Source organism: Geotrypetes seraphini, chromosome 18 (assembly GCF_902459505.1).
Source record: "Geotrypetes seraphini chromosome 18, aGeoSer1.1, whole genome shotgun sequence".
Taxonomy (NCBI): Eukaryota; Metazoa; Chordata; class Amphibia; order Gymnophiona; family Dermophiidae; genus Geotrypetes; species Geotrypetes seraphini.
This window is the reverse complement of record NC_047101.1, coordinates 39276332-39301194: the sequence shown is the minus strand read 5'-3', so window position 1 is coordinate 39301194 and position 24863 is coordinate 39276332. Positions and strand designations below refer to the sequence as shown.

Below are 24863 nucleotides of genomic sequence, written 5' to 3'. Positions count from 1 at the left end.
CGAGGCAGCATGGCGAAACACGTCAGAACCCGTTGAACCCCTGCATTAAAAGCTAAGTCTGTTTTGAAGTTGAGCATTTAAAAAGACAAAAAGTAATTTAAAAAGATCAAAAAAAGTGAGAGAGTATTATACTTATAGATACTACAGGGACCAGTGCAATGATTAAGAATTGAGCCGTATCAGTAGTGTGCAAAAAAAATAAATAAAATTTTGCTTACCCAGCGGTCTTATAAGCTAAAAACGGTTCTCTGAGCACTGAGAAGTGTTAGAAAGTGTGTGTTATAATCACCTGTGTGCACATTAGTTTATATCTGTTTGCAGTTTAGTGAACTTGGGGCAATTAATTATTCCTGAATATATATTTGGGTCTCCTTTCTCTGGAGCCATATGGTAACCCTAAGTAGGACCTACATGTAACAGAATCCTTCCTCTCAGTTATTTTATTTATTTTATTGTATTTCTTCTATTTGTGCGTTGCACATACCTATACAAGCTCTAGGCGACATTACAGAGGAAGGGGTTAGAAGAGAGTAGGGAGGACTGTGGAGGGCAGGAAGGAGTAGAGAGGAGAGAAGCATGTAGAATAGTTCATAGAAATTCCTAACTTTACAGATAGGAGCACCATCTATGTAAATGATATCTAAATGAATTAAAGGAATGTGTAAAAAGGAATAGAAGGGAAGAACCGTTAAACAATAGAATTCAGTTAATAAAATAAAAAGAAAAGGGGTGAAGTCAATGGAATAAAATTTAAAATAATTCATAAACTAGAAAAAAAAAATCAAATAAGTCTGGCAGAAGTCCAATTTCCTGAAGCAGCTCTGTTGCCTCAGCATATTTTAAATAATCCCAACGGCAAAAGTCCAAATGGGACAGATATCAGCTCAGGCTTTCCAGCTACTGCAGCCCTGACTCATTGCTTCCAGGCAGAAGATGCACAGAGATAGAACAATCCAGCACTGGGCCGCACTGCTCTTGGTGGGCGGCGGATGTTCATGGGCAGCTCCCAAAGAATACAGCACTCTGCCTCCATCGGCGGACAACCCAGAGAAGGAGTCCACGGCAAGGCCCCACTCCACGGATCTGGAGACACCACCAGCTCCTCCCCAATGAGAGAGCAGATGCCGCCCCATCCTAGGCAACAACCAGTAGGGATCAATCATACCGCCAATGGTTCCGCCTCCAGCAATGATCTCCAGTCACCACACGCAGGTAGGAAGGGCCTCTGCTGAAAATTAACCGTTCCAGGCCTTTAGGTTAGTAGACAGTTATGCTGTGATTCTATAACTGTCAAACTCCTCCTATCCAAGATATTTTCTGACTCATCAGAGTGAAATTTTTTTTTTTTAAAAGATAGAACCCTGTAAAACTATGAATAAGGTAGATGAAAGGAACAAAATAAAGTAGAAACAGGCAAAATACAAACAGACTACAAATATGTAAACAAAAAAAATTAAATGGAAAACCCAAGAAACCTGACTCCACTCAATAAATAAAAAAATTATTTCTACCTTTGTAGTCTATTTTATTTTTTCCAGTTGGGTTGGTCCTGGTCTCTGTCACTTCCTGTTGTTAGTTTTCTCCTATGTCCTTTACCAGAATATCATTTATGTTGCTTGATTCTTCGTTCCTGCCCTACATCTATCTTTGATTTTTCTCCATTCTCTCATCTGCCTTTTAGTCTGCCTATAGCTAGATTTCATTCTAAAACAACCTATTCTATTCCCTAAAGTTTTCCTGTGCAGGTTAGCTAGCATAAGGAATGTAAACAAAAAGCACTTAAGTCCTTTGCTCCTGGTATTTGTAAGTGCAGGAGAGAGGAAGTGAAATGCAATTTATATATTTGAAAATGTCAGTTATGTGTACTGTTTTAATCCTTTAAACTAATATACTTAAGGAGTAACCCTTTATTTTAATAAAACTAATATAAAGGTACGTAGATTATGAAATAGGGAACGCACCTTTATCACGTAGGTATTGTCTCAGAATAGAATTACAGATTAAGGAACTTCGAGTAGAGTCTCATGAGTATGTTGACAAGCAGTAAAGTGCTTGCTAATGTGTATATAATGAAGCATTTAGGATCTAGCCAGTTCTGCTATGAAACGCAATATCAAGTTTAATACAATATTCATGATTGTTGTTATCCCTTTACTAACAAACAAAGTCACTAGGACACTGCTCTCTAACAGCAAAGGACAAGGAAAGGGTACTGAACTGAGGGAGGAATTCATAAATGTACAGTAAAAGATCACCTTTTTTTTTTTTAACTTCAATCATCTTTATTGATATTTGCATTTTATAACAAACAATCAGTAATTGACCAGTCATAACACAAGCAATATTGCAAAATGTCAATCACAACTAAATGCAACTAAAGTAGGAAACATCCTACAATATCAAAAAGAATAACTGGACAGACGTGTAAGGTATGATATTAACGCACCTTGATTTACTGTGGGATTTAGCAACTTACACGATCCTGGTACTGCTAGATGCTGAATCCTGTAGCCACCTCACGAGCAGTGTTATTCTATGTACTCAGGAACATAAAGCCACAAAGCCATGGTCCTATGTGCAAGGGTCCAATGTTCAGGGACCACAGCCAGTGACGGGGAGGGCAAACCGCCCTGGGCGCTGTGATGGTAGGGGCACTGGCACCTTTCCACCACCCAATGCCATGCTTGCACCATCCCTCCCCCCACCCCACACCTCTATAGATCTTTGCTAACGCGAATAACTTCTCCTGCCTGTCGCTCACACCAGCCTGGTTCCCCTCTGAATCACTTCTGGGACAAAGGGCCAGGAAGTGATGTCAGAGGGAAATCCAACGCTGGCCCATGTGCCTAAGGTCCCGCCCACAGGAGGGGCCTAAGGCTAATGGGCCGATTCTGGTTGTCCCAGGCACCTCAGGCTCCACCTGTGGGTGGGGTTTGAGCCGCATGGGCCAATCAGGCCCTAAGGCCCGCCATTCCAGCCAACTTGTACAGGTACAGGGAGGGGGATTTGGGGTGGGTGGTCGAGGGGTCAGTGGGAGGGCCTCATGGGTCAGCGGGGAGGCCAATTGGGGGTTCAGGGGGGGCGATCGTGGGAGGGGGGGTGCATCGAGGGCAGGAGGGCCTGGGATTCCTCCTGCCTGTATCTTAGTGGGGGCGGGGGGTAGGGTGGATCACCTGGCCAGGAAGGCTTGGGCTCCCTCCTGGCCCGATCGTAATCGGCAGGGGGGTCACAGCTCACTGGGGCCGAAGGGCTCCCTCTTGCCCCAATTGTTGTGGGGGGGGTATCATGGCTCGCCGGGGCAGGAGGGCTTGGGCTCCCTCCTGCCCGTATCGTTGTAGGGGGGGGTGGATTCTGTAACCGGTGTTGTTTTTGACAGACACCAGTTACAGAATCCAGATTTTAGGTGAAGGACTGGCTCCTCCTTCGCCTAAAAGCCCTTGTTTTAGGCGTTTGGGACTTTTTTAAGGTTATCTGTTGTAAGTTTAGACGTAGTGGTGGTCTGGGCATTTAAACAGCTGAACGTAGAGGCAGGCCATTATCAAAACAAACCTCCTTTTGGACATTTTTTTATAATGGACATTTTCCCTGCTTCTATTTTCAACATTTAGAGCCTTAGGCCAAAAGGGGACTTAGACCTTTTTTTTGATTATGCCCCTCTAAGCGTTTGAGAATAAAAATTAAAATGGGGAACGATCAAAGGACTTAAGACACAACTTTACTTACATGAAAACAACAGGAAAGTGGGGAGAAATACAATATTAAAAGGAGAGAGTACAATTAAGGTTAAAAACAAAAGGGAAATAGGAGAAATCATATTGATGTTGAATATGAGTAAAAAACAGAATGTGGCAAGAAAGGAGCCAGAGATCGATTAGCAATCATAAGCGTCTTTAAATAAAAACTTTTAAGGTTGCCCTTAAATTTATCTAGATTTTGCTCCGCCCTTAAATATGATGGTAAAAAATTCCATATTGTAGGGGCTAAAGTTGCAAATGAAGAGGTGCTACAGGTACTAATGATTTTTAGGGATGGGACAATATTCGTATTAACTTTTAATGTCTTGAAACACAGTCCACCTAATATTCCAAACAATATGACCAAACAGGAGAGCCTTCTACCCCGCGGTGTAGCATGGAAGAGAGATGTCCGTGGCGGTGGCACCCTGTCCCGCACTCTTCTCCATCCACCTCCACACGCCTGCCACTTCCCTTGCCCCGTATCTCTGTAATGTTCATGGTATGAGCAGTAACCCCCAACCTGCTCTCAAACCAGCCTCGGCTCTTCATTTCATGTCATTTCCTAGCTGCAGGTCCAGGAAGTGATGTCACAGAAAGAGCCGACGCTGGCGCGACAACAGGTTGGGGGTTGCTGCTTGCGCCAGGAATGTTACAGAGGTATGGTGGAAGGGAAGTAGTGTGCACGCGTGGCGAGGGGGGGTGGAGAAGGAGCGGGGCAGCGAGATGGAGGAGTGCCTGTGCCCTCACCAAGATGGTGCCTGGGGCATATCACCCCCCCTTACTATGCCACTGTTCTACCCAGTTAAATTGCTTGTGGCTGCCTAACCGCTGATAATCCGTGGCATTTAATTAGACAGTAATGCAGAATATCAACACTGATCAGTTAATGCAGGGGCAGTCCTTGGCCAGAGCCTGGAAGAAGTTGGTATTTAACCAGTTAGTGGTAATAGTCATACCACTAACTAGTTAAGTAAGAAGTTAAATTCAAGAAATCAAGGGACAGGCATGTGGGATCTCTCAGGGAGAGGAGAAGATAGTGGATGCTGTGGATGGGCAGACTGGACAGGCTATTTGGCCTTTATCTGTCGTCATTTTCTATGATTATATGTTTCTAGGACAGCAAAAATGTTATCCCAAATTTAGCCAATGAGTTAATCAGGTATTAGTCTGAATATTGAGTGGTGCCCTGTCAGCTTCCAGGTAGCAGCATTTTCCCCCTCCCCTTCACACACACACACACAAAGTCCCGATTCCCATCCCTCCCCTCTAAAGAAAAATCAAGGCTTACCTGGAGTCTCCCTGGTGGTCTAAGAGGGTCATATGGGCAAGAGTGATGCCTACTTGTTCCTGCAGGTCCAGCCTCAAAATGGTTGCCAGGACCCCTAGCAGCAGTCTCTCTAGGGGGTTAGGGGATAGGGGTGTAGCATGATAGGGCTCAAGTTGGGATATAATTTTTCATTGAAGGGAAAGAAGGAGGGATGAGAACTGAGAGAAGGTATGTGAGGGAGGGGAATCAGAACACCTATTTGTCATAATGCGGGTTTTTGTCAATACTCTGCCACATAAGATCCAACTTTTCAAAATGACTGGTGTGCTAAAGCCAATGGAAATTTTCCTTTTACGGACCCAGTCAAGGAACTTTCTGAAGATTTGGGATGCTGAAGCACCCACAACACCACAAAACTGGCTCCAATGCTCCTCCAGGACACATATAACTGTCTTATGTGGGTCCTGGCTGAATATCAGCTGGGTCCTCATGTCATGGAGGCTAACACATTTGGAGTTAGCACTGGAGAGCTCGGCATTGAATATCTGGGGTTAATTCTGCTCATGGCGGTCAGTGTTTTAAAAAACACCATTGGCTGATATTGGGCAGCATATTTTTAGTTTGATTACAGACGTTGTTGTTGCTTTCTTTATTACATATGTTGGTGGCAATTCTTCTTCAAATAAATACTACATGTATAAAAGCTGATTAGGGTTTTTTAATTTAATTATTTATATTCTGCATATCCTATGTGGACTACAAATTATTCAGGTACTCAAGCATTTTTCCCTATCTCTCCCGGTGGGCTCATACTCTATCTAATGTACCTGGGGCACTGGGGGATTAAGTGGCTTGCCCAGGGTCACAAGGAGCAGTGTGGGATTTCAACCTACAACCCCAGGGCGCTGGGGCTGTAGCTCTAACCACTGCACCACACACCGGGTTTGTGACAGCATCAGCATCAGTGGCGCTGGTGAAATAAGCCAATCATCAAAAATCCCAAAAATAACTCTGTGCACATTGCTAATTACCGACCCATCGTCAACCTTCCATTTCTAGCCAAACTAACTGAAAAAATCATTTTTAACCAGCTCTCTGACTTTGTAGATAAAACCCAAATTTTGCACCCTAATCAAGTGGGTTTCCGAAAGAACCACTCTACAGAACATTCTCTTTTAGGACTTTCTACATCTATTCGATACTATCTCGACCAACATAAATCAGTCCTTCTTATATCCTTAGATCTCACAGCAGCATTTGATACAATAGACCACCAGCTTCTACTTCAAAGACTTGCCTCTATCGGAATCTCAAATCAAGCTCTCGAATGGTTCAGATCCTATTTCTCTGGTAGAACCTCTACTGTACATTTCAATAACTCTTTACCTACACCCTTTCATAACAACTTTGGCATCCCACAAGGTTCCATATTATCCCTTTTGCTCTTTAATATCTATCTCGCCCCATTATTAACCTTTTCCCAGTCAATTGGCTTTTCAGCCTATGCCTATGCCAATGATATCTAAATTCTTCATAAAATTGACCCCTCTAACTTAAACGATATCGCTTCCATCAACTCCAAATTAGACAAAATCCGAGACTGGCTAAACTCGAATATGCTCTCAATTAGCATCACAAAAACAAGCAACATTCTTTTCCCTTGGATAGAGGGTTTATAGCTGGTTTCACCAGTATCCATTGATAATACCCCACTTGAATCTACCTCTACAACTAAAATCTTAGGCGTCATCATTAATTGACAATAAATTAACACACCGACCCCAAATCAGTGCTCTTGTTAAAAACTGCTTCTACAAGCTCAGGATGATAAGATCCTTGGTCCCTCTTTTAGACTCACATTCTCTCAATATTCTAATTCACTCTCTCGTCATTTCAAAAATCAATTATTGCAATTCATTATATAAAGGGTTATGTCAAAAAGATATCGGACGCCTCCAACTAATTCAAAACTATGAAACTATTAAAATGGAGCACTGAGCATCCCGGATCAGAGAACTGGTGGACTAATGGTAACAGAGCAGATTAGGAGGCTGTTTCAGCCAATCCGTTCTCAAGGGCCTTTTCTACTCTTCAAGGGTAATATCTGCTTTAATTTTAGTTAATTCATTTGTTTTCATGGTTTTATACATTAGGTATGTACTTGTGCATACCTAATGTAAATGGATTTCAGTTCACTCAATCTAAAAGCACATTCTTGCATTTCTGCATAATGAATAGAAGGCCTATTAAATGGTGATTCATATTCATTTTTACATAAAAGCATACACACTTCATGAATGGCTTAGATCTGAAGAATAAAAACTGACAGCAACTCCATTATTATACCAGCCACTGGTCAGTAAGGTTAGATGTTAAATTTAGTGAATAAAAACAACATCAAATGCGTACCCAGTTGAAAGCTCACACAGAAGAACAGTATCATAGTGAAGGACAGTAGGTAAGGGCCAGCATGGCCAAGAAAGATGATCACGATTCTACCTGCAACTCTGTTTAGGCCCCCTCCCCCTCTTTCATCTTTATCATTGTAAACTACTCCTCAATATGTCTCTTTTTAAAAATTATTCTTTAAAGTGTAAAAGTTAAGTTTTCTGTGAGTGGAAATGTTCTATGGCCCATAAAAACTGATGCAAACAAACAGTGGATCTGTCCAAAGAAAACAGGTGTGCTGATATGTTTCATGACTCTGCTTTATTCATTCAATGACTCGACATGTACATGTTTCGGCCCAACCGGCCTGCATCAGGAGTCTTATGCTTAGCAGAAACACCGATGTGATTAATCAAATAACTAGTTTGGCCCACTGAGAAAGGCTAACATCCTCAGTGGTCACAAAAACTTTTAAAGTGTAAAAGTTAAGTTTTTTCTGTGAGTAGAAACTTTATAAGGTTTTGTGACCATTGAGGATGTTAGCCTTTCTCATTGTGCAAGAGTGCTTTACGAGTTCATATACTTTTATCATGTAAAGTGGGCCAAGCTGGTGATTTGATTAATCACTTTGGTGTTTTTGCTAAGCATAAGATTCTTGATGCAGGCCGGTAGGGCCAAAATATATACATGTCATATATAATCCTGAGGAAGGCTCCTTTTAGCACAGTTGGTTCTTCCCTCGGTTTGTAATTTCTTAGATAATATTTGGATTTATGTAATCCTAAACTATGACTCACAAATTAGAATTTGCGATTTGTGGATACTGGCTCTTGATTAAAGATTAACCGTACATGCTCCACAAATTGTTTGGGGAACACTTTTGTAGCTAATGTATTAAGTAGGAGTTTTTCTATATTGTGTCATTGGAAAATAGGCTCTATGAAACATAGAAACATGACTGCAGATAAAGGCCAAATGGCCCATCTAGTCTGCCCATCCGCAGTAACCATTATCTCTTTCTCTCTCTGAAAGATCCCATGTGCCTATCTCAGGCCCTCTTGAATTCAGGAAAACAAGGGAGATAAGTGACCAACTGCTTTTTATTGACATTGTAATCATTCAAGAAAAGCAAACTGATTTTTGTAATCTGCAAAGCATAAATTTTCCAATCAGTGATAAATCATTTATTAGGAATGTTATGATTCTGCTCGGTGTTATATGATGTTACCTTTGTAAATCATAATTTGAGAGATGATTCTGGTCACTCTAGAACAGACATGTCAAACTCTGGCCCGCAGGCCAAATCTGGCCTGCGGTGTATTAAACGTTGGCTCACCAAACATTTTACCATTTTATACTTAATCTGGCCCGCCAGCACAAACCGCTGCCACTGCTGCTGCTCTTCATGAGCATCTGCCTTCACCTGGGCCTCCCTCCATCCCGGCTTCCTGGTCTCCTCTTCAAAGCAGCCTGCTGAGGATCACCGGCCAGCTGTAGCGAACTTCACATGCTGCTGTCGACCTCAGCACTTTTCCTCTGATGCGATCCCGTATGTCAGAGGAGGGGCGGGACCGCAGCAGAGGGAACATGCTACCAAGGTCGATGGCAGCCTATGAGGTTCCCTACAGCTGGCCAGCGATCCTCAGTAGGCTGCTTTGAAGAAGAGACCAGGAAGCTGAGATGGAGAGAGGGTAGGAACGCTGGGCCAAATCTGAAGAAGAGACCAGGAAGCTGAGATGGAGAGAGGGTAGGAACGCTGGGCCAAATCTGAAGGTGAGACCGGGAAGAAGAAGGGGGAAAACATACAGGCCTTCGGAACGGGGGGCAGGCCCTGGTGTAGAAGTACACGGAGCAAGAGATGGAGGGGTACAGGTGTGCATATGCCGGACTTAGGGGAGGATGGGGTGGGTAAGAAATAAAAGAGAGGAGAGGGAGAGAGATTGTGGACAATGGGATGGAGGGAGGGAAGGAACAGAAAGGGAGAGAAGTTGGACATAAGGGATGATGTAGAGGGGGGTGGGGGTTACAGATACTGGATAGGAGGGTAGTTGGGAAGAGAAAGGGAGAGATGGTGGACCTTGGGATGGTGGGGAAGGAGGGAGATATGCTGGATGAAAGGGTAGTTGAGAAAAGGAGAGATGGTGGATCCAGAGATGGTGGGCTCCATCACTGCAGCTGTGGGGATGAAGACAAAAAAAGGAAAGATGCCAGACCTCCGAGGTAGGGAAGGGAAACAGAAGGGGAGGACAGAAATGGAAAATGGATGGTTAGCCCGGAGAAAGATGAAAATGACAAATGGGCAGGAGACCCTGGCAAGCGAGCCTGGGACCAACAAAAGGTAAAAAAATAATTTTATTTTCTATTTTGTGATAACAATATGTCAGATTTGAAATGTGTATCCTGCCAGAGCTGGTGTTAGACAGCAAGCGTGAACTAGGACCTAACAGAGAGAGGAAAACTCTTTTTTATTTATTTTGTTTACACCACAGAGCCGGCGTGGGATTGGAGACATTGTAACTCTATACTTCTACTAAGACTAAGGGCTCCTTTTACTAAGGTACGCTAGCAGTTTTAGTGTGCATGCTACACGTTAACACCTCCATAAAGCTGGCGTTAGTATTTTTTGTGTAGCGTGGGATTAGCACATGCTAATCTTCAGTGCGCACTAAAAACGTTTGCGCACCTTAGTAAAAGGAGCCCTAAGCCTTAATCACTTAGGGGTCTTTTTATTAAAGTGCACATTAATTGCGTGCTAAATTGGTTAGCGTACCTTAATAAAAGGATCCTAAGTAAAAATTTGGCCCGCTACATAGACCTTTTTTTCAGATTTTGTCCCCTTATGTGATTGAGTTTGATATCCCTGCTCTAGAATGAGTAGTTTATTCTACTTTTAACTCAAATTTAAGAGCCAAAAAGATGATACATTTAATATTAAATTAATGCCTTTAAATAAGCATAAAGGTAAATTTCATCCTAGAAATACCATCAATTAATTTCTCCTCTTAAAATATCTCTCTTTTCATGCCGGTTTAATTAATACCCCAATTTGTATTAAGTGTAATAAGGATCCTGGTACTTTAACTCATGCGTTTTGGTCATGCCCTTTAATTAGGTCATTCTGGTCTGGTCTGTTATTTTTAGGCTCATTATGGGGGAGTTCTGTTGTAGATTCATCAAGGGGAATAATTTTTGGAAAAGCTGCAACTTGTGGGGTTTTTGGTAAAAAGAAATGTCTCTTATTTCAAAAGGCGTGTATAATAGGACATAAATATATTATGCAATTTTGGTTATCAAAAGAAGTACCTAGTTTTTGGCATTGGAGGAATCAGTTTCATCGTCTATTATTATTTGAGACTTGGGAAGTTAGGCGTTAGGCTAGGAAAATTTGAATCTTTAGGGAAATATGGGATCTATATATTCAAAATCTTTCAACTAAGGCAAGAAGTTTAATTCTTAATGATTTACATTGAAGCTGTGATTGTTTATCTAAAATTCCAGTTCTTTATTTTTTTTTATTATTCTTTATTTTTGTCAACTTTCATTGGGTTTTGGGGGTTTAGTATGATTCCTTCAATAAAATGTTATAAACTAAATTTTGGGGGAGAATAGGGGGGGAGAGGTGAATAGAGAAAAGGAAGGGAGTAGGAATTAGGGGAGGGTATTGAGAGATATAATAGTTATTTTGGAAATATATTTTGAAAGAAGTGAAAGATATTTGATGGAAATTAATATGATGAATTCTAACTTAATGACTATTTTATTGTATTATATTATTGTATATTTACTGATTTCTTCAATAAAAATATTATAAATTAAACTCATAACAATTAAATTCATTTAAAAAAATCTCTTCTATACTTTTGTTGCTGAAGAATGATGGATTATAAAATGGATTTGAGCTGGATAGAGAATTTGCCATATTATTGTGGGTTCATCTGTGTGTAAAAAAAAAAAATATATTGTGCAGCATAATAAAAAAATTCATCTCCTCCCATGAATAAGGTTACATTGGTGCATATTTTAGAAGTGCCATTTCTCTTTTAGATATCCATAAACCGACACTTAGACATATCATGCATAGACATCTAAGTTCTAATGTTATAAAGCTGGATGTTTAAAACTGAAAAACATCCAAATGGTAAAGAGGATGGACTGTGTATGTTTTGGATGGGACTAGAGTTGGCCCAAAAAATAGGTGCTTTATTCCCCATTTCAGAAGGGGAATGAACATCTAGGTCTAAAAAGATGGCTTTCGGGAGTCAAGTTTCAGAAAATTATTCCTGTTGAGCAATGCTCCACTCGAGGGATTAGGGGAGGTGGGTCTTCCCTCCCTAAAAACAGAACTGGCAAAGGAAACTGGACTGTATGACAACTTCAGGAAAAACAGACATCTGTTTCAAAAATAGCCGACATAACCATTTACGTTCCAGCACATAAACATAAGAACATAAAAACATAAGAAGTTGCCACCACTGGGTCAGACCATTGGTCCATCGTGCCCAGTGGTCCGCTCCCGCGGTTCCTGTCCATTTCTGTAGCCTACCTCTTCTTTTATCTGTAACCCTCAATCCCCCTATCTTTTAGGAACTTATCTAAACCTTCCTTGAAACCCTGCAATGTGCTCTGGGCTATCACAACCTCTGGAAGCGCGTTCCATGTATCTACCACCCTCTGGGTAAAAAAGAACCTCCTAGCATTTGTTCTAAACCTATCCCTCTCAATTTCTCCGAGTGACCCCTTGTGTTAGTGGTTCCCCACAGTCTGAAAAATCTGTCCCTGTCCACTTTCTCTATGCCCCTCAGGATTTTGAAGGTTTCTATCATATCTCCTCTAAGTCTCCGTTTTTCCAGGGAGAAGAGCCCCAGCATCTTCAACCTGTCAGCATACGAAAAGTTTTCCATACCTTTTATCATTTTAGTTGCTCTCCTCTGGACCCCCTCAAGTACTTGCCTTTCATAACATAGACATTCATATGCTGCCTCAGAGACATTTGAGGTCCTGTGTTTCCTGGTTGCCATTTTAGATATCTATTTTTCTAAAATTGATGTTCTTGTTGTTGGAATTTAGAGATATAGTAAATTATAAATGATTTATAATAAGAACCAAGGAAGAATATGACACAAAGCTTTGGGCAATGTTGAGCCTAGAGTGGTGTTCCTGAGGTTCATTGAAGATTTATGAAATTGGATACTTGTGGAATATTTGTTGAAGGCAACTTAAATTCTGATGTGGACATCATTTCTAAAATGCTGCTCCATATACTGTTCACTGGGCAATATATCGGATATAAATAAAACAAAGTTAAAATATGATTATATCAAGAAATTGAGTAAATCATTTGCGACCAATATAAATTTCATTTGGATCAGATTTTTATGTTTTTGAATATAATGTCAAATATATATATAGAATTCATAATGATTTATGAATTATGTGGATTGCAAATTTTCCTAAAATTTGTGGTTAAATAGAATGAACAATAACTAGGCAGTAGAGCATACAGGTAATTTGCAGTTGGGCGATGGCTTTTGTGTTATGCGTTTGGATGCCTATTTGAAGTATTTTTATTGTAATTTTAGTGTATAAATGAATTTGCAAAATATTTATAGTAATTCACTTTGCTCATTGGAATTCTATGCAAAATGTGGAAACTCAGAATTAAATCAAATTAAACTGTAATTCTTTGGCAGTATAGTTGTAGAGGGGCACATTTACCCAATCACAGGGCTGTAAGAATGATTATACCTTTCATACAAAAGATTAAGCAGAAACAAAATTATCCTAATAATGGAACGGGCTTTAAAGAGTCTTTAAAATTAGACTGTAATCAGTAAACCGAGCTGCAACGCAATTAAGTACAAACATAAAGATTTCCTTCTCACGCATTTTCAATTTCTTATGCCATAAAGCATCATTCTTCACAGAAGCAATATATTTTAAAGATGCTCATGGATGAGAGATGTGTATGTAATACAGGAAAAGGACACAGTAAGAACAGACTAAATCACATATAATATTCTACAGCCATTGCAATCCATCTGGCTTTCTTAGCTGTCACTTTAGAGGCAAATGATGAAATGTATCCCCTGAATGATGAGGCCAAAGAATTTTGCACAGGTCAACAGCCCATTTCTATGAAAGTTTTGTGTGGATGGAAACAAATTATTTGTTCATTAGAAAGATTTTCAGCTGAGAAAGATCATTATAAACATACTTAACGTCTTGCTAGATATTAAAACACCTACATGGAAAATGCAAAAAGAAAGTAGCTCCAAGAGCTAAAATTATTGATTTAAGCTGAAGAAATTGCTTCCATCTCAACTAAATAGCTTTTGAGACATCTGGAGATATGGTAATTTTCTGGCCAAAATAAGTCAGATTTTTCTTTGGAAAATATGCTTTCAAACAGATAAGTTATCCTTTTCAGACATAAATGTGGCCAGGTACATTAGTCGAATTGTGAGCCTACCAGGACAGATAGAAAGAAAAACTTGAGTACCTGAATGTAAACTGCTTAGTCTATAGGCAGTGTATAAATACTAAAATGAAATTACATCTCGAAAAGTCTCAAAAATCTGACTCAATTAGTAACTGTAAGATCATCTCCACCTTGCACTTCCTGTATTTGATGATTAGATGAAACAGAAATATAAAACAACTTATGCTGGGTTTTACTAAACCACAGAAGAGCTTCTTACCACAGGCTGATGAGATAAATGCTCTGACGCTCATAGGAATTGAATGAGCATTGGCACATTTACCTCTCCGGTCCGCGGTAAGAAGCTCTACCGCGGTTTAGTAAAAGGAGCCCTTACATATTAACATATCATTCCCATCGGACAATTACAAAATGTTATTTTAGACAGTTAATAAACAATATCTCAGATGACATAAGATGGCTTTTTGGAAAATTCAATGAACTACGGTTTCTTGTCCTTAGAGAATTTTCCAAAGCATACATCATTTTAAAGAGATTGAGGGTAATCCAAAACACTGCGGTCCACCTCATTTATGGTCTAAAAATTGGGAGCATATCACTCCTTTCTACCTGAAACTACACTGGTTGCCGGTGGAGCTTAGACTGCTGTTCAAGTTTTCATGCAAAACTGGGTGCCCTATATAGAATCCTGAAATTTGGGATTGCATATTCAAAAATTCTACCCCAAAGATAGGGCCATTTAATATCAGGTATAAAGATAAACAGATAAGTCATCCGCACATCTTAATTCAGAGGTCAAACACTGAATATTCACACACACTCCAGGACCTGTGATTCTTATTGTACACAAGAACATAAAGAGGTGCCATACTGAGACATCAAAGATCCATCAAGCTCAGTATTCTGTTTCCAAGTACCTAGCTAGATCCCAAATGGTAAAACAGATTTTATGCTGCTTATCCTAGGAATAAGCAGTGGATTTCCCCAAGTCTATCTTAAAAATAGTGTATGGGCTTTTCTTTTAGGAAGTTATTCAAAACTTATTTAAACATTGCTAAGCTAACCACTTTTGCTACTGGCATTGAATTCCAGAGTTTAATTACACAGTTATTTGAATGTTAACGTCTTTGAAACATCTATTTACAGTCACCTTAGCAGGATATGTCAAACATAGGTATATAGACAAAAGCAGAGAAACTGCAAAGCAAAACATAAACTCTAAAGTCCCCAGTTTTTTAGGCGCTGGTAGGTGTCCAAGCTCAGTATAAAATACAATTTAAATGATGTTTTTAACTGAATTTCAAGGTGCCTACCAGTGCCTTTAAAACCAACAACAGAATTGTGCCTTCATAGGCACTTTAGACTGCATAACGTCACTGTGGATGTGACTAAAGGCAGAGGTGGTATTAAGTGACCTACAGAGCCTACGGAGACGCGATTCACATCCAAAGTGGACACTGGAATTGTAGGCCTGAAAAACCCTGGCCTACTTTTCCAGTGCCTACCTTTGCTGGAGGTGTAATTCTGTAACTGAAGACTGGAATGACGAATGAGGTGATTAAATTTGCAGATGACATTAAACTATTCAATGTTGTTAAAACACATGCAGGCTATGAAAAATTGTAGGCCGATCTTAGGAAATTAAAAAACTGGCCGTCCAAATGGCAGATGAAATTGAATGTGGGCAAATGCAAAATGATGCACATTGGGAAGAATAACCCAAATCATAATTACCAGATGCTAGGGACCACCTTGGGATCAGCATCTGGGATCATTGTAGACAATACGCTGAAACCTTCTGCCTAATGTGAGGTGGTGGACAAGCAAACAAAACACTAGGAATTGTTAGAAAAGGGATGGTTAATAAGACTATGAAAGATTAAGATGATGATTCTGCCTGTAGTCTGTTACCAAATGGGTATGTTGCCAGTGTTTTTTCATGGGTCTTTTTACAAGAAATTAAATAGTATTCTGACAAAATTTATTTGGCTGGGGAAAGCAGCAAGAATTGCCTTAGTATCTTTACAAAAGCCAATTGTGGAGGGTGGGGTAAATTTTCCCAACTTTTATAAGTACCATCAAGCCTATATTATGCGTCATGGTATGTACTGGATCCTCCCTGAGCTCATGGAAAATCTCCCAGATTGGTTATGATTGGAATGACTCATGTCTCCATTGTGATTAGGTCACGTTCTAAGTATCAAGATGCCTAGGCTGTATAAGGACAATAGATTTTATTAGACACGTGGCAAACTTTAAAATTTATCAATAATTTCACACCTATTCCAAGCCATAAATCCACATGTCAGACCCTCTGGCTGAACTCCAAGATTCAAATTGGCGGGTTTAAGGTCATCTGGAAACACGGGATGAAGGCAGGTATACGGACTTGGGATGATGTTATCTAATCTAATCTAATCCTTAGGTTTGTATACCGCATCATCTCCATGTTCGTAGAGCTCGACGCGGTTTACAGTAGGAGAAATAGGAAGGAACTACAACAGAGGGTTAGAGGAAGAAGTGTGAAGAAAATTTAGAGGACTTGGGATGCCAAGATATAAGAGTTTCCTTGATTCCTAAGTTGGAGGGAGACTTATGTTATATCATATGGTAAGCTGCTTGACTTTTCATGATTGCAACACAAATTTGGTCTTAACAAATCACAAAATTATAGATGGTTGCAGTTGAAGCAGGCCATTCAGGAGGGGTTCCCTGAATGGAAAAATCTAACTAATCAGCACAGTCTGCTGGTCTTATGTTTTCAGGTGGACTTCCTGGGAAACCAGGCCACTCAGTGGTATAAATTAATATCTGGATTTTTAAATAAGAAACAAAAGACTGGTCTGCATGACATTTGGAGCATTGAGATAAAGCATCAAATTACCTGGTCTCAATGGCCACGTATTTGGGCTTAGCGGATGAGATGTACGGGGTCAGCATCTATAAGATAAACTTGAGTTTTTTTTGTTGTATAGAACAGTTTGGACCCCAGTTCTTTTACAGAAATTAAATAGCTCTAAGCAGGGCAGTATTAATTCATCGAGAGCCCCTAGGCACACAAGTACACTGAGCCCCCTGCTCCGCCCTGCCCCACTATGCGCCCAGGCGGAAACAGGAAGCAGTGTCAGAGGGAAGCTTTGGGCAAGCAGCACCGCTTGCACAATTACAGTTCCCGTTGCCTTTCTTACCCGCATTGCTTGCTTGTCTTACTTTCTGTCAATGGGGGGGGCTGCGTTGCCGATTGGGGTGGGGCCCACGTTGCTGATCGGGGGGGGTCCACATTGCTGGAGGGGCCTATCGCCATTTGGAAAAAACAATGTTGATGCCCTCCTTCATTGGGCCCCCCTAACCATTTTGGGCCCTAGGCACGTGCCTACTTGGCCTATTAGTTAATCCTGCCCTGGCTCTAAATGTAATAGATTCTGGCACTGTCATCTCGAAGCTGGGACATTAGATCATCTACTATTCTATTGTCCATTGATACTTAGTTTTTGGAAATCCATTTGGGGCCAAGCGAATAATATACTGGAAAATCCTGTGGCATTATCATATGACACTGTGTTATTTGGTACTTCCATGAGAGCCAAGAGTCAATCTCTCTTCCTAATAATAATAACCTTTTGATAATCATGACAGGGGTTACCATAAAGCAAATTATGAAAAAATGGGAAAATTGGGATCGGCTGAATTATAATTTTTGGTGGAATTCGTTATGCCAAATCTTTAAAACGGAATAGGTAATAGCCATACAGCAGGGATATTTTAAGAAATTTAGGGATGTTTGGGAGCCAATAACAAAATATTGTACAGAATGAATATTACTTTTTTCTCTTTGTTCATACACGTCCAGGGTGGGGGGAGGAGGGAGGGAATATTTTCTGATTTATTATGCTTAAGAACAATTGTTGGGTATAAGGGAGGGGGATATTTGATGTGAGTTTGAATTTGATGGTATATTAAGTGATGTTAAAGTATAAAATGCTTGTATCTTATGTTACAATTGTTGAAAGTTTTAAAAATGAATAAAGATTTATATTTTTTTAAAAAAGGAATTGGTTATCGGATAGAAAACAGAGGGTAGGGTTAAAAGGTCATTTTTCTCAATGGAGGAGAGTACACAGTGGAATGCCGCAGGGATCTTTACTGGGATCGGTGCTATTTAACATATTTATAAATGATCTGGAAATTGGAACGATGAATGAGGTGATTAAATTTGCAGATGACACTAAACTGTTCAAAGTTGTTAAAACACATGCAGATTGTGAAAAATTGCAGGCAGACCTTCTGAAATTCGGAAAGCAATAGGAGATAAGAAAAAATCATTCCGGATGTGGAAAAAGGACAAAACCGGGGAAAACTGGAAAGAGCACAGGAAGCGTCAAAAAGAATGCAACTGCGTGGTTAGAAGAACAAAAAGAGAATATGAAGAGAGGCTAGCCAAGGAGGCACGAAATTTCAAACCATTCTTCAGATATGTTAAAGGGAAGCAGCCAGCAAGAGAGGAGGTGGGACCGCTGAATGACGGAAATAGGAAAGGGGTAATGAAGGAGGAAAAAGAAGTGGTGGATAGATTAAACATGTTCTTTTCATCAGTTTTTACAAAAGAGGACATATCCGGCATGCCAGAACCTGAAAGGATCTTTAAAGGTGATCAGGCAAAAAAGTTAAGATCCATGGTGGTAAGGCCCGAGGACATGCTCAAGCAGATAGACAGATTAAAAGCTGACAAGTCTCTGGGCCCGGACAGAATCCACCCTAGGGTATTGAAAGAGCTAAAAGTGGAAATAGCGGAGGTACTGCAGCAGGTTTGTAACCTATCTCTGAAAACAGGGGTGATCCCGGAGGATTGGAAGATAGCAAATGTTACGCCCATCTTTAAAAAAGGTTCGAGAGGCGACCCGGGGAACTACAGACCGGTAAGTCGGACATCGGTCCCGGGAAAGATGGTGGAAGCACTGATAAAAGACAGCATCGATGAGCATCTAGAAAGGAATAAACTGATGAACACAACCCAACATGGCTTCAGCAAAGGAAGATCATGCCTAACGAACTTATTATACTTCTTCGAAGGAGTACACAAGCAAATGGACGAAAGAGCCTCCATAGACATTGTATACTTGGATTTCCAAAAAGCCTTTGACAAAGTACCACATGAACGCCTGCTAAGGAAACTAAAGAGCTATGGGGTGGAAGGGGATGTACATAGATGGATCAAAAACTGGTTGGCGGGTAGGAAGCAAAGGGTATGAGTGAAGAGCCACTACTCGGAGAGGGGTCACGAGTGGTGTCCCGCAGGGATCGGTACTCAGACCATTGCTGTTCAATGTTTTCATAAATGACATAGAAACAGGGCTGAAGTGCGAAGTTTTAAAATTCGCAGACAACACAAAACTTTTTAGTAGGGTTAGGAGCAAAGAGGACTGTGAAGATTTACAAAGGGACCTGAACAAACTGGGAGAGTGGGCGAATAAATGGCAGATGAAGTTTAATGTAGAGAAATGCAAAGTCTTGCATGTAGGACACAGAAACCTGATGTACAGCTATATGACGGGGGAGCTGGTAATGGATGAGAGTAGCCTTGAGAAAGACTTAGGGGTAATGGTAGACAGATCAATGAAGCCGTCAGCGGAGTGCGCAGCAGCCTCAAAAAAGACGAACAGAATGCTAGGTATAATCAAGAAGGGTATTACAACCAGAATGACAGAAGTTATCCTGCCACTATATCGGGCAATTGTGCGCCCGCATCTGGAGTACTGCGTCCAGTTCTGGTCACCGTACCTTAAGAAGGATATGGCGATACTCGAGAGGGTTCAGAGGAGAGCGACGTGACTGATAAAGGGTATGGAAAACCTAACATATGCCAAAAGATTGGCGAAACTGGGCCTCTTTTCCTTTGAGAAGTGGAGGCTTAGAGGGGACATGATAAAGACTTACAAGATCATGAAGGGCATGGAGAAAGTGGAGAGGGACAGATTTTTCAAAATTTTGAAAAATACAAGAACGAGGGGGCATTTGGAAAAGTTAAGAGGGGACAGATTTAGAACCAATACTAGGAAGTTCTTCTTCACCCAGAGGGTGGTAGACACCTGGAATGCGCTCCCAGAGGGTGTGATACGACAGAGCATGCTACAGGGTTTCAAGAAGGGTTTGGATGATTTCCTGAAGGGAAAGGGGATTGAGGGGTACTGATAGAGAATTATTATGCAGGTCCTTGACCTGATGGGCTGCCACATGAGCGGACTGCTGGGCGGGATGGAGCTCTGGTCTGACCCAGCAGAGGCACTGCTTATGTCCTTATGTCCTTAATTGGAAGACTTGGCATCCAAATGGCAGACAAAATTTAATGTTGACCAAAGCAAAGTGATGCACATTGGGAAGAATAACCCAAATCATAGTTACCAGATGCTAAGATCTATTTGGGGGATCAGCGCCCAAGAAAAAGATCTGGGTATCATCATGGAGAATATGCTGAAACCTTCCACCCAATGTGTAGTGGTGGCCAAAAAAGCAAACAAGATGCTAGTAATTATTAGAAAAGGAATGGTAAGCAAGACTAAGGGCTCCTTTTACAAAGCTGCACTAGCGTTTTTAATGCACGCACCGGATTAGCGGGCGCTATAGCATGCACTAGCCAGAAATCTACCACCTGCTCAAAAGGAGGCGGTAGCAGCTAGCATATGTGGCAATTTAGCGTGCGCTATTCCGCGCATTAAGGCCCTAGTGCGGCTTTGTAAAAGGAGCCCTAAGAATGTTATATTGCCTCTGTATCGCTCAATAGTGTGATCTCACCTTGAGTACAGCATTCAATTCTGGTTGCCGTATCTCAAAAAAGATATAGCGGAACTAGGAAAGGTTCAAAGAAGAGCGACCAAGGTGATAAAGGGGCTGGAACATCTCTCATATGAGGAAAAGCTAAAGAAGGTAGGGCTCTTCAGCTTAGAAAGGAGATGGCTCAGGGGAATTATGATAGAAGTCTACAAATCCTGAGTGGTGTACAACGGGTACAAGTGGATCGATTTTTTACTCCATCAAAAATTACAAAGACTACTAAGTCTGCCTCACTTTGTCAATCCACTTTTTTTTTTTTTATATATAGTGCATAGATCTTACAGGACGCCAATTAAGCTGGCCAGAATTGCATCACAATCTTCTTCAAATCTATGCTGGTCTTGTAAAAGTATACTTTCTCATCTTTTAATGAATTCTCCCAATGTACAACTTTATTGGAATTTAATATGGCGAAGAATTAGCAAGGTATTAAATTTGGACAATGCTATATCTTTTTCTTATGAAACTCTTTAATTACATTTTTCCAATCCCAGTATTATCATTTCTACTAATAATTTTTTTTTTAATATCCTTCTTGCTACTGCCTCTCATCTTATAATTTGTAACAGGAAGGATAACATTAAACTCAATTTTAATGAATGGTAGAATTATGTGAGTTCTATACGTAAAAATGAAAATGCTATTGCCATTAAATATTGTACAATTGCACATTTTTGTAAAACTTGGGCGCCACTTGATAGTTATCGTAACTGTTTATGAGAGTTTATCTTTTTTGTATAACTTTCAGCTTGACTTTACTTAGGTATACAATGTTATATAAGTAATTATTATATACTTTATTTGTAAATATGCTTATTTATTCTTATTGTTTAATTTTTGAAAATGCAATTTATTGAAAAAAAAATTACAAAGACAAGTGGACACACGATAAAGTTACAGGGAAATACTTTTAAACCATAGGAAGAAATACTTTTTTTCACTCAGAGAATAGTTAAGCTCTGGAACGCATTGCCAGAGGATGTGGTAAGAGCGGTTAATGTAGCTGGTTTAAAAAAAAGTTTGGCCAAGTTCCTAGAGGAAAAGTCCATAGTCTGTTATCGAGATAGACATGGGGAAAGCCACTGCTTGCCCTGGATTGGTAGCATGGAATGTTGCTACTATTTGGGTTTCTGCCAGGTTCTTGTGACTTGGATTGGCCACCTTGAAGAAAGGCTACTGGACTAGGTGGACCATTGGTCTGACCCAATAAGGCTATCATTTGTTCATATTTATGTGATTAACCTCAAAGTTAGTTCAAATATTGGCTATGTCTAATTTATTAGCCTCTAATAGGCAAAGTTTTACTGACAAGGTTAAAAAAAAAGGGTATGAATCTATAAAAGAGAAAGAAAATGATTCTTTTTTGTCAAATTTATTCCCACTAAACAAGAAATTGTATTTTGCAAAACCTGTGGTATAGCATATCACCCTCACATTTATAATTGCAATTGTAAACAATGTATAATCTATTTACATGAAGACAGTCAGCAGTTAGTCAAGTAAATATTTCATAAGACACCATGTTTGTGAATTATAGTAGCTCTTTTTATTGAATCATTAAAACCTGAAATCACACCTCTTCTGAGTGGCTAAGTGAATTCAGTGTTGAATAGATTATGTTTTGAGTGAACATATAACGTTATGCACTGGCTCAGCTTTAAGCTGAAAAAAAAACCATTCTGACTTCTAGGACTGTTTGCCATGGTCTCTTTCTAGTGTTTATATTTTTTCCACTATCGTTTTACACTGTTCTTAATATACTTTGGGGCTAGATTTACTAATGTAGTTTAATGTATATTATTGTGAGTTATGTGCTTCTTGTGATCTTCACTCTCCATTGATTCAGGTATAAACTGATTTTGAGCCTTCTGAGAGCAGGAATGTAACTCGTCTTAAACTACTGCTAAAAAAAACGAGCGAATGTCAAATAAATACATAAATATTTAATAGGTCCCATTGATAATAACAGGACCTATTTTAAGTTACTTACATTAATGTGCAATATATCTAGCCTTTTGAGGGTAATTCTATAAAGACTGCAGAAATGTGCCAACATATAAACGTGCACATATTACATTACATTAGTGATTTCTATTCCGCCTCTGCCTTGCGGTTCTAAGCGGATTACAATTAGAAGAGATCTGGACATTACCGAGAGAATTACATATACAATAATTCAAGTAAATTACATGTTATGGTAGAATGTTACAGATTTAGAGATATCTGGAGTTTTTCCGATAGAATTACATAGCCAGATTCAGGTAGTTACAGGATACAGTGGGGAGTAACAATAAATTTGGGTAACAGAAGAGCGTTACCTAACATTGAAGGTAATTTAGGGATACAGTGGGGAATTTTTTCCAGTACAATTACATAGGTAATTACATAGGTGATTACAAGATACAGAGGGGAATAGCAGTATATTCGGGTAAAAGAAGAAAGTTATCTAACATTTCTGGAGTAGAGGTATTGGGTACAGATGGTAGATGGTTATGTAGGGATCTGAAAATTTTTGGTAGGTGTGGTTCGAGGAGTTGTTTGATGTGTTGTTAATGGGGGGGAGAGCATGTGTGGTTGGGGAGAGATTAGTAAGTAAGGACGTGTTTTTTGAATAAGTATGTTTTGATTTCTTTTCGAAACACTTTGATGTCTGTTGTTTTGATCATCAGATTGGTGATGGTGGGGTCAATTTTCGCTGCCTGTGTCGATAGAAGGCTGTCGTAAAGTTTCTTACGTCGGGTACTGTTAAGAGGGGGGAAGGTGAATAGGTTCTGAGTTCTCCTTGATCTGGGTGGTTGGTAGTCACACACTGGGAAATTCTAGGAAAGGCACCTTTATAGGTGCCATGACGGGAATAGCTCTGATGCGCATAGAATTCCTACGAGTGTCGGAGCTGTTAATGCCACGGCCGGCACTTAGGGCTCCTTTTACGAAGGTGCGCTAGGGCCTTAACGCGGGGAATAGTGCGCGCTAAATTGCCCCGCGCGCTAGCCGCTACCGCCTCCTTTTGAGCAGGCGGTAGATTTTCAGCTAGCGTGCGCTATAGTGCACCTTCGTAAAAGGAGCCCTAAAAACCATGCTACAGTTTTGTAAAAGGAAGTGTAAGTTAGGCACGAAACTTAATTAATTGGGTGATAGGTGCCTAGATTTAGGCAACAAGCGCATGCATAAATACCACCATTCTAGCCATGTACAAGTGTAGATGCCTATTGTTCTTAACAGAGTAGGCTCTAAATAGGTGCTCTTTTATAGAACTGCCCGTCTGGGTCAGATCAATGGTTCATCTAGCCCTGTTTCCTGTTTCCAACAGTGGCCAATCCAGGTCAAAGTACCAGGCAGAAACCCAAACAGTAGCAACATTCCAGAGTTGAGATTGTGATGTCATAATGCCTCATTCCACCAAGAGCCATCCTCATCAGTGATGTCACAATGGCTTGATTGTCCTATACTTGGCTCACATAAGAACATAACAATTGCCATACCAATGGTCCATCTAGTCCAGTAGCCTGTCCTCACAGTGGCCAATCCAGGTCACTAGTACCTGGCAAAAACCCCAAAAGTAGCAGCCTTCCATGCTACTGATCCAGAGCAAGTAGTCAATATTCAAAAGCGCTTAGCAAGCTCACAACAAACATGAATGTACACATATGCAGATATCTAGATAAGTACAACTGACCCAAATATTCAGCTGCACTATTCAGCTAAGACTAAATTCTATACATGATGCCCCCAAGAAAATTGTTGCTGGAAAAAATATTGCTCCCTTTTCCCAAACCTATGATTCATTAAAAGGACACTACGACCTCTTCATAAGTATTGCTAAACCAAGGAATAGATTGTCAGTTTTCCTGACCTCTTTTACAAATTTTAATCTGAAATGTGCTTTAGACACTTTCAACAGAGATCGAATTACTCTTGTTTTCTTACCTAGTGTTGCACTGGATACTGTGGGCCATTGTTGTTCTGGGCCCCCTGGTCCTCCTCTTAGAACTCCAGACTCATCCAAGTGGACAGCACTAGACAAACCATACACAGATTAGAATGTTATGCTTCTATAACCCAAAAAGAAATCTCAGTCTTTTAACTTACTTTAATCTTGGTATCTTCCTATACTAGGGATAGACAATTCCGGTCCTCGAGAGCCACAGGCAGCTCAGATTTTCGGGACATCCACAATGAATGTGCATGAGACAGATAGAATGGC

General features: G+C 40.2%; 1 protein-coding gene across 4 annotated transcripts in view; it reads right to left on the bottom strand.

Annotated features, from left to right (window-relative positions):
* Positions 1-24863, bottom strand: part of LOC117351714 (protocadherin alpha-C2-like) — a 101975-nt gene that overhangs the window by 12758 nt on the left and 64354 nt on the right. For all 4 annotated transcript variants that reach the window (XM_033927452.1, XM_033927451.1, XM_033927450.1 and 1 more), the window contains exon 3: positions 24587-24675. In XM_033927452.1, coding sequence (XP_033783343.1) covers positions 24587-24675 — 89 coding nt within the window. The remainder of the gene's footprint in view (positions 1-24586; positions 24676-24863) is intronic.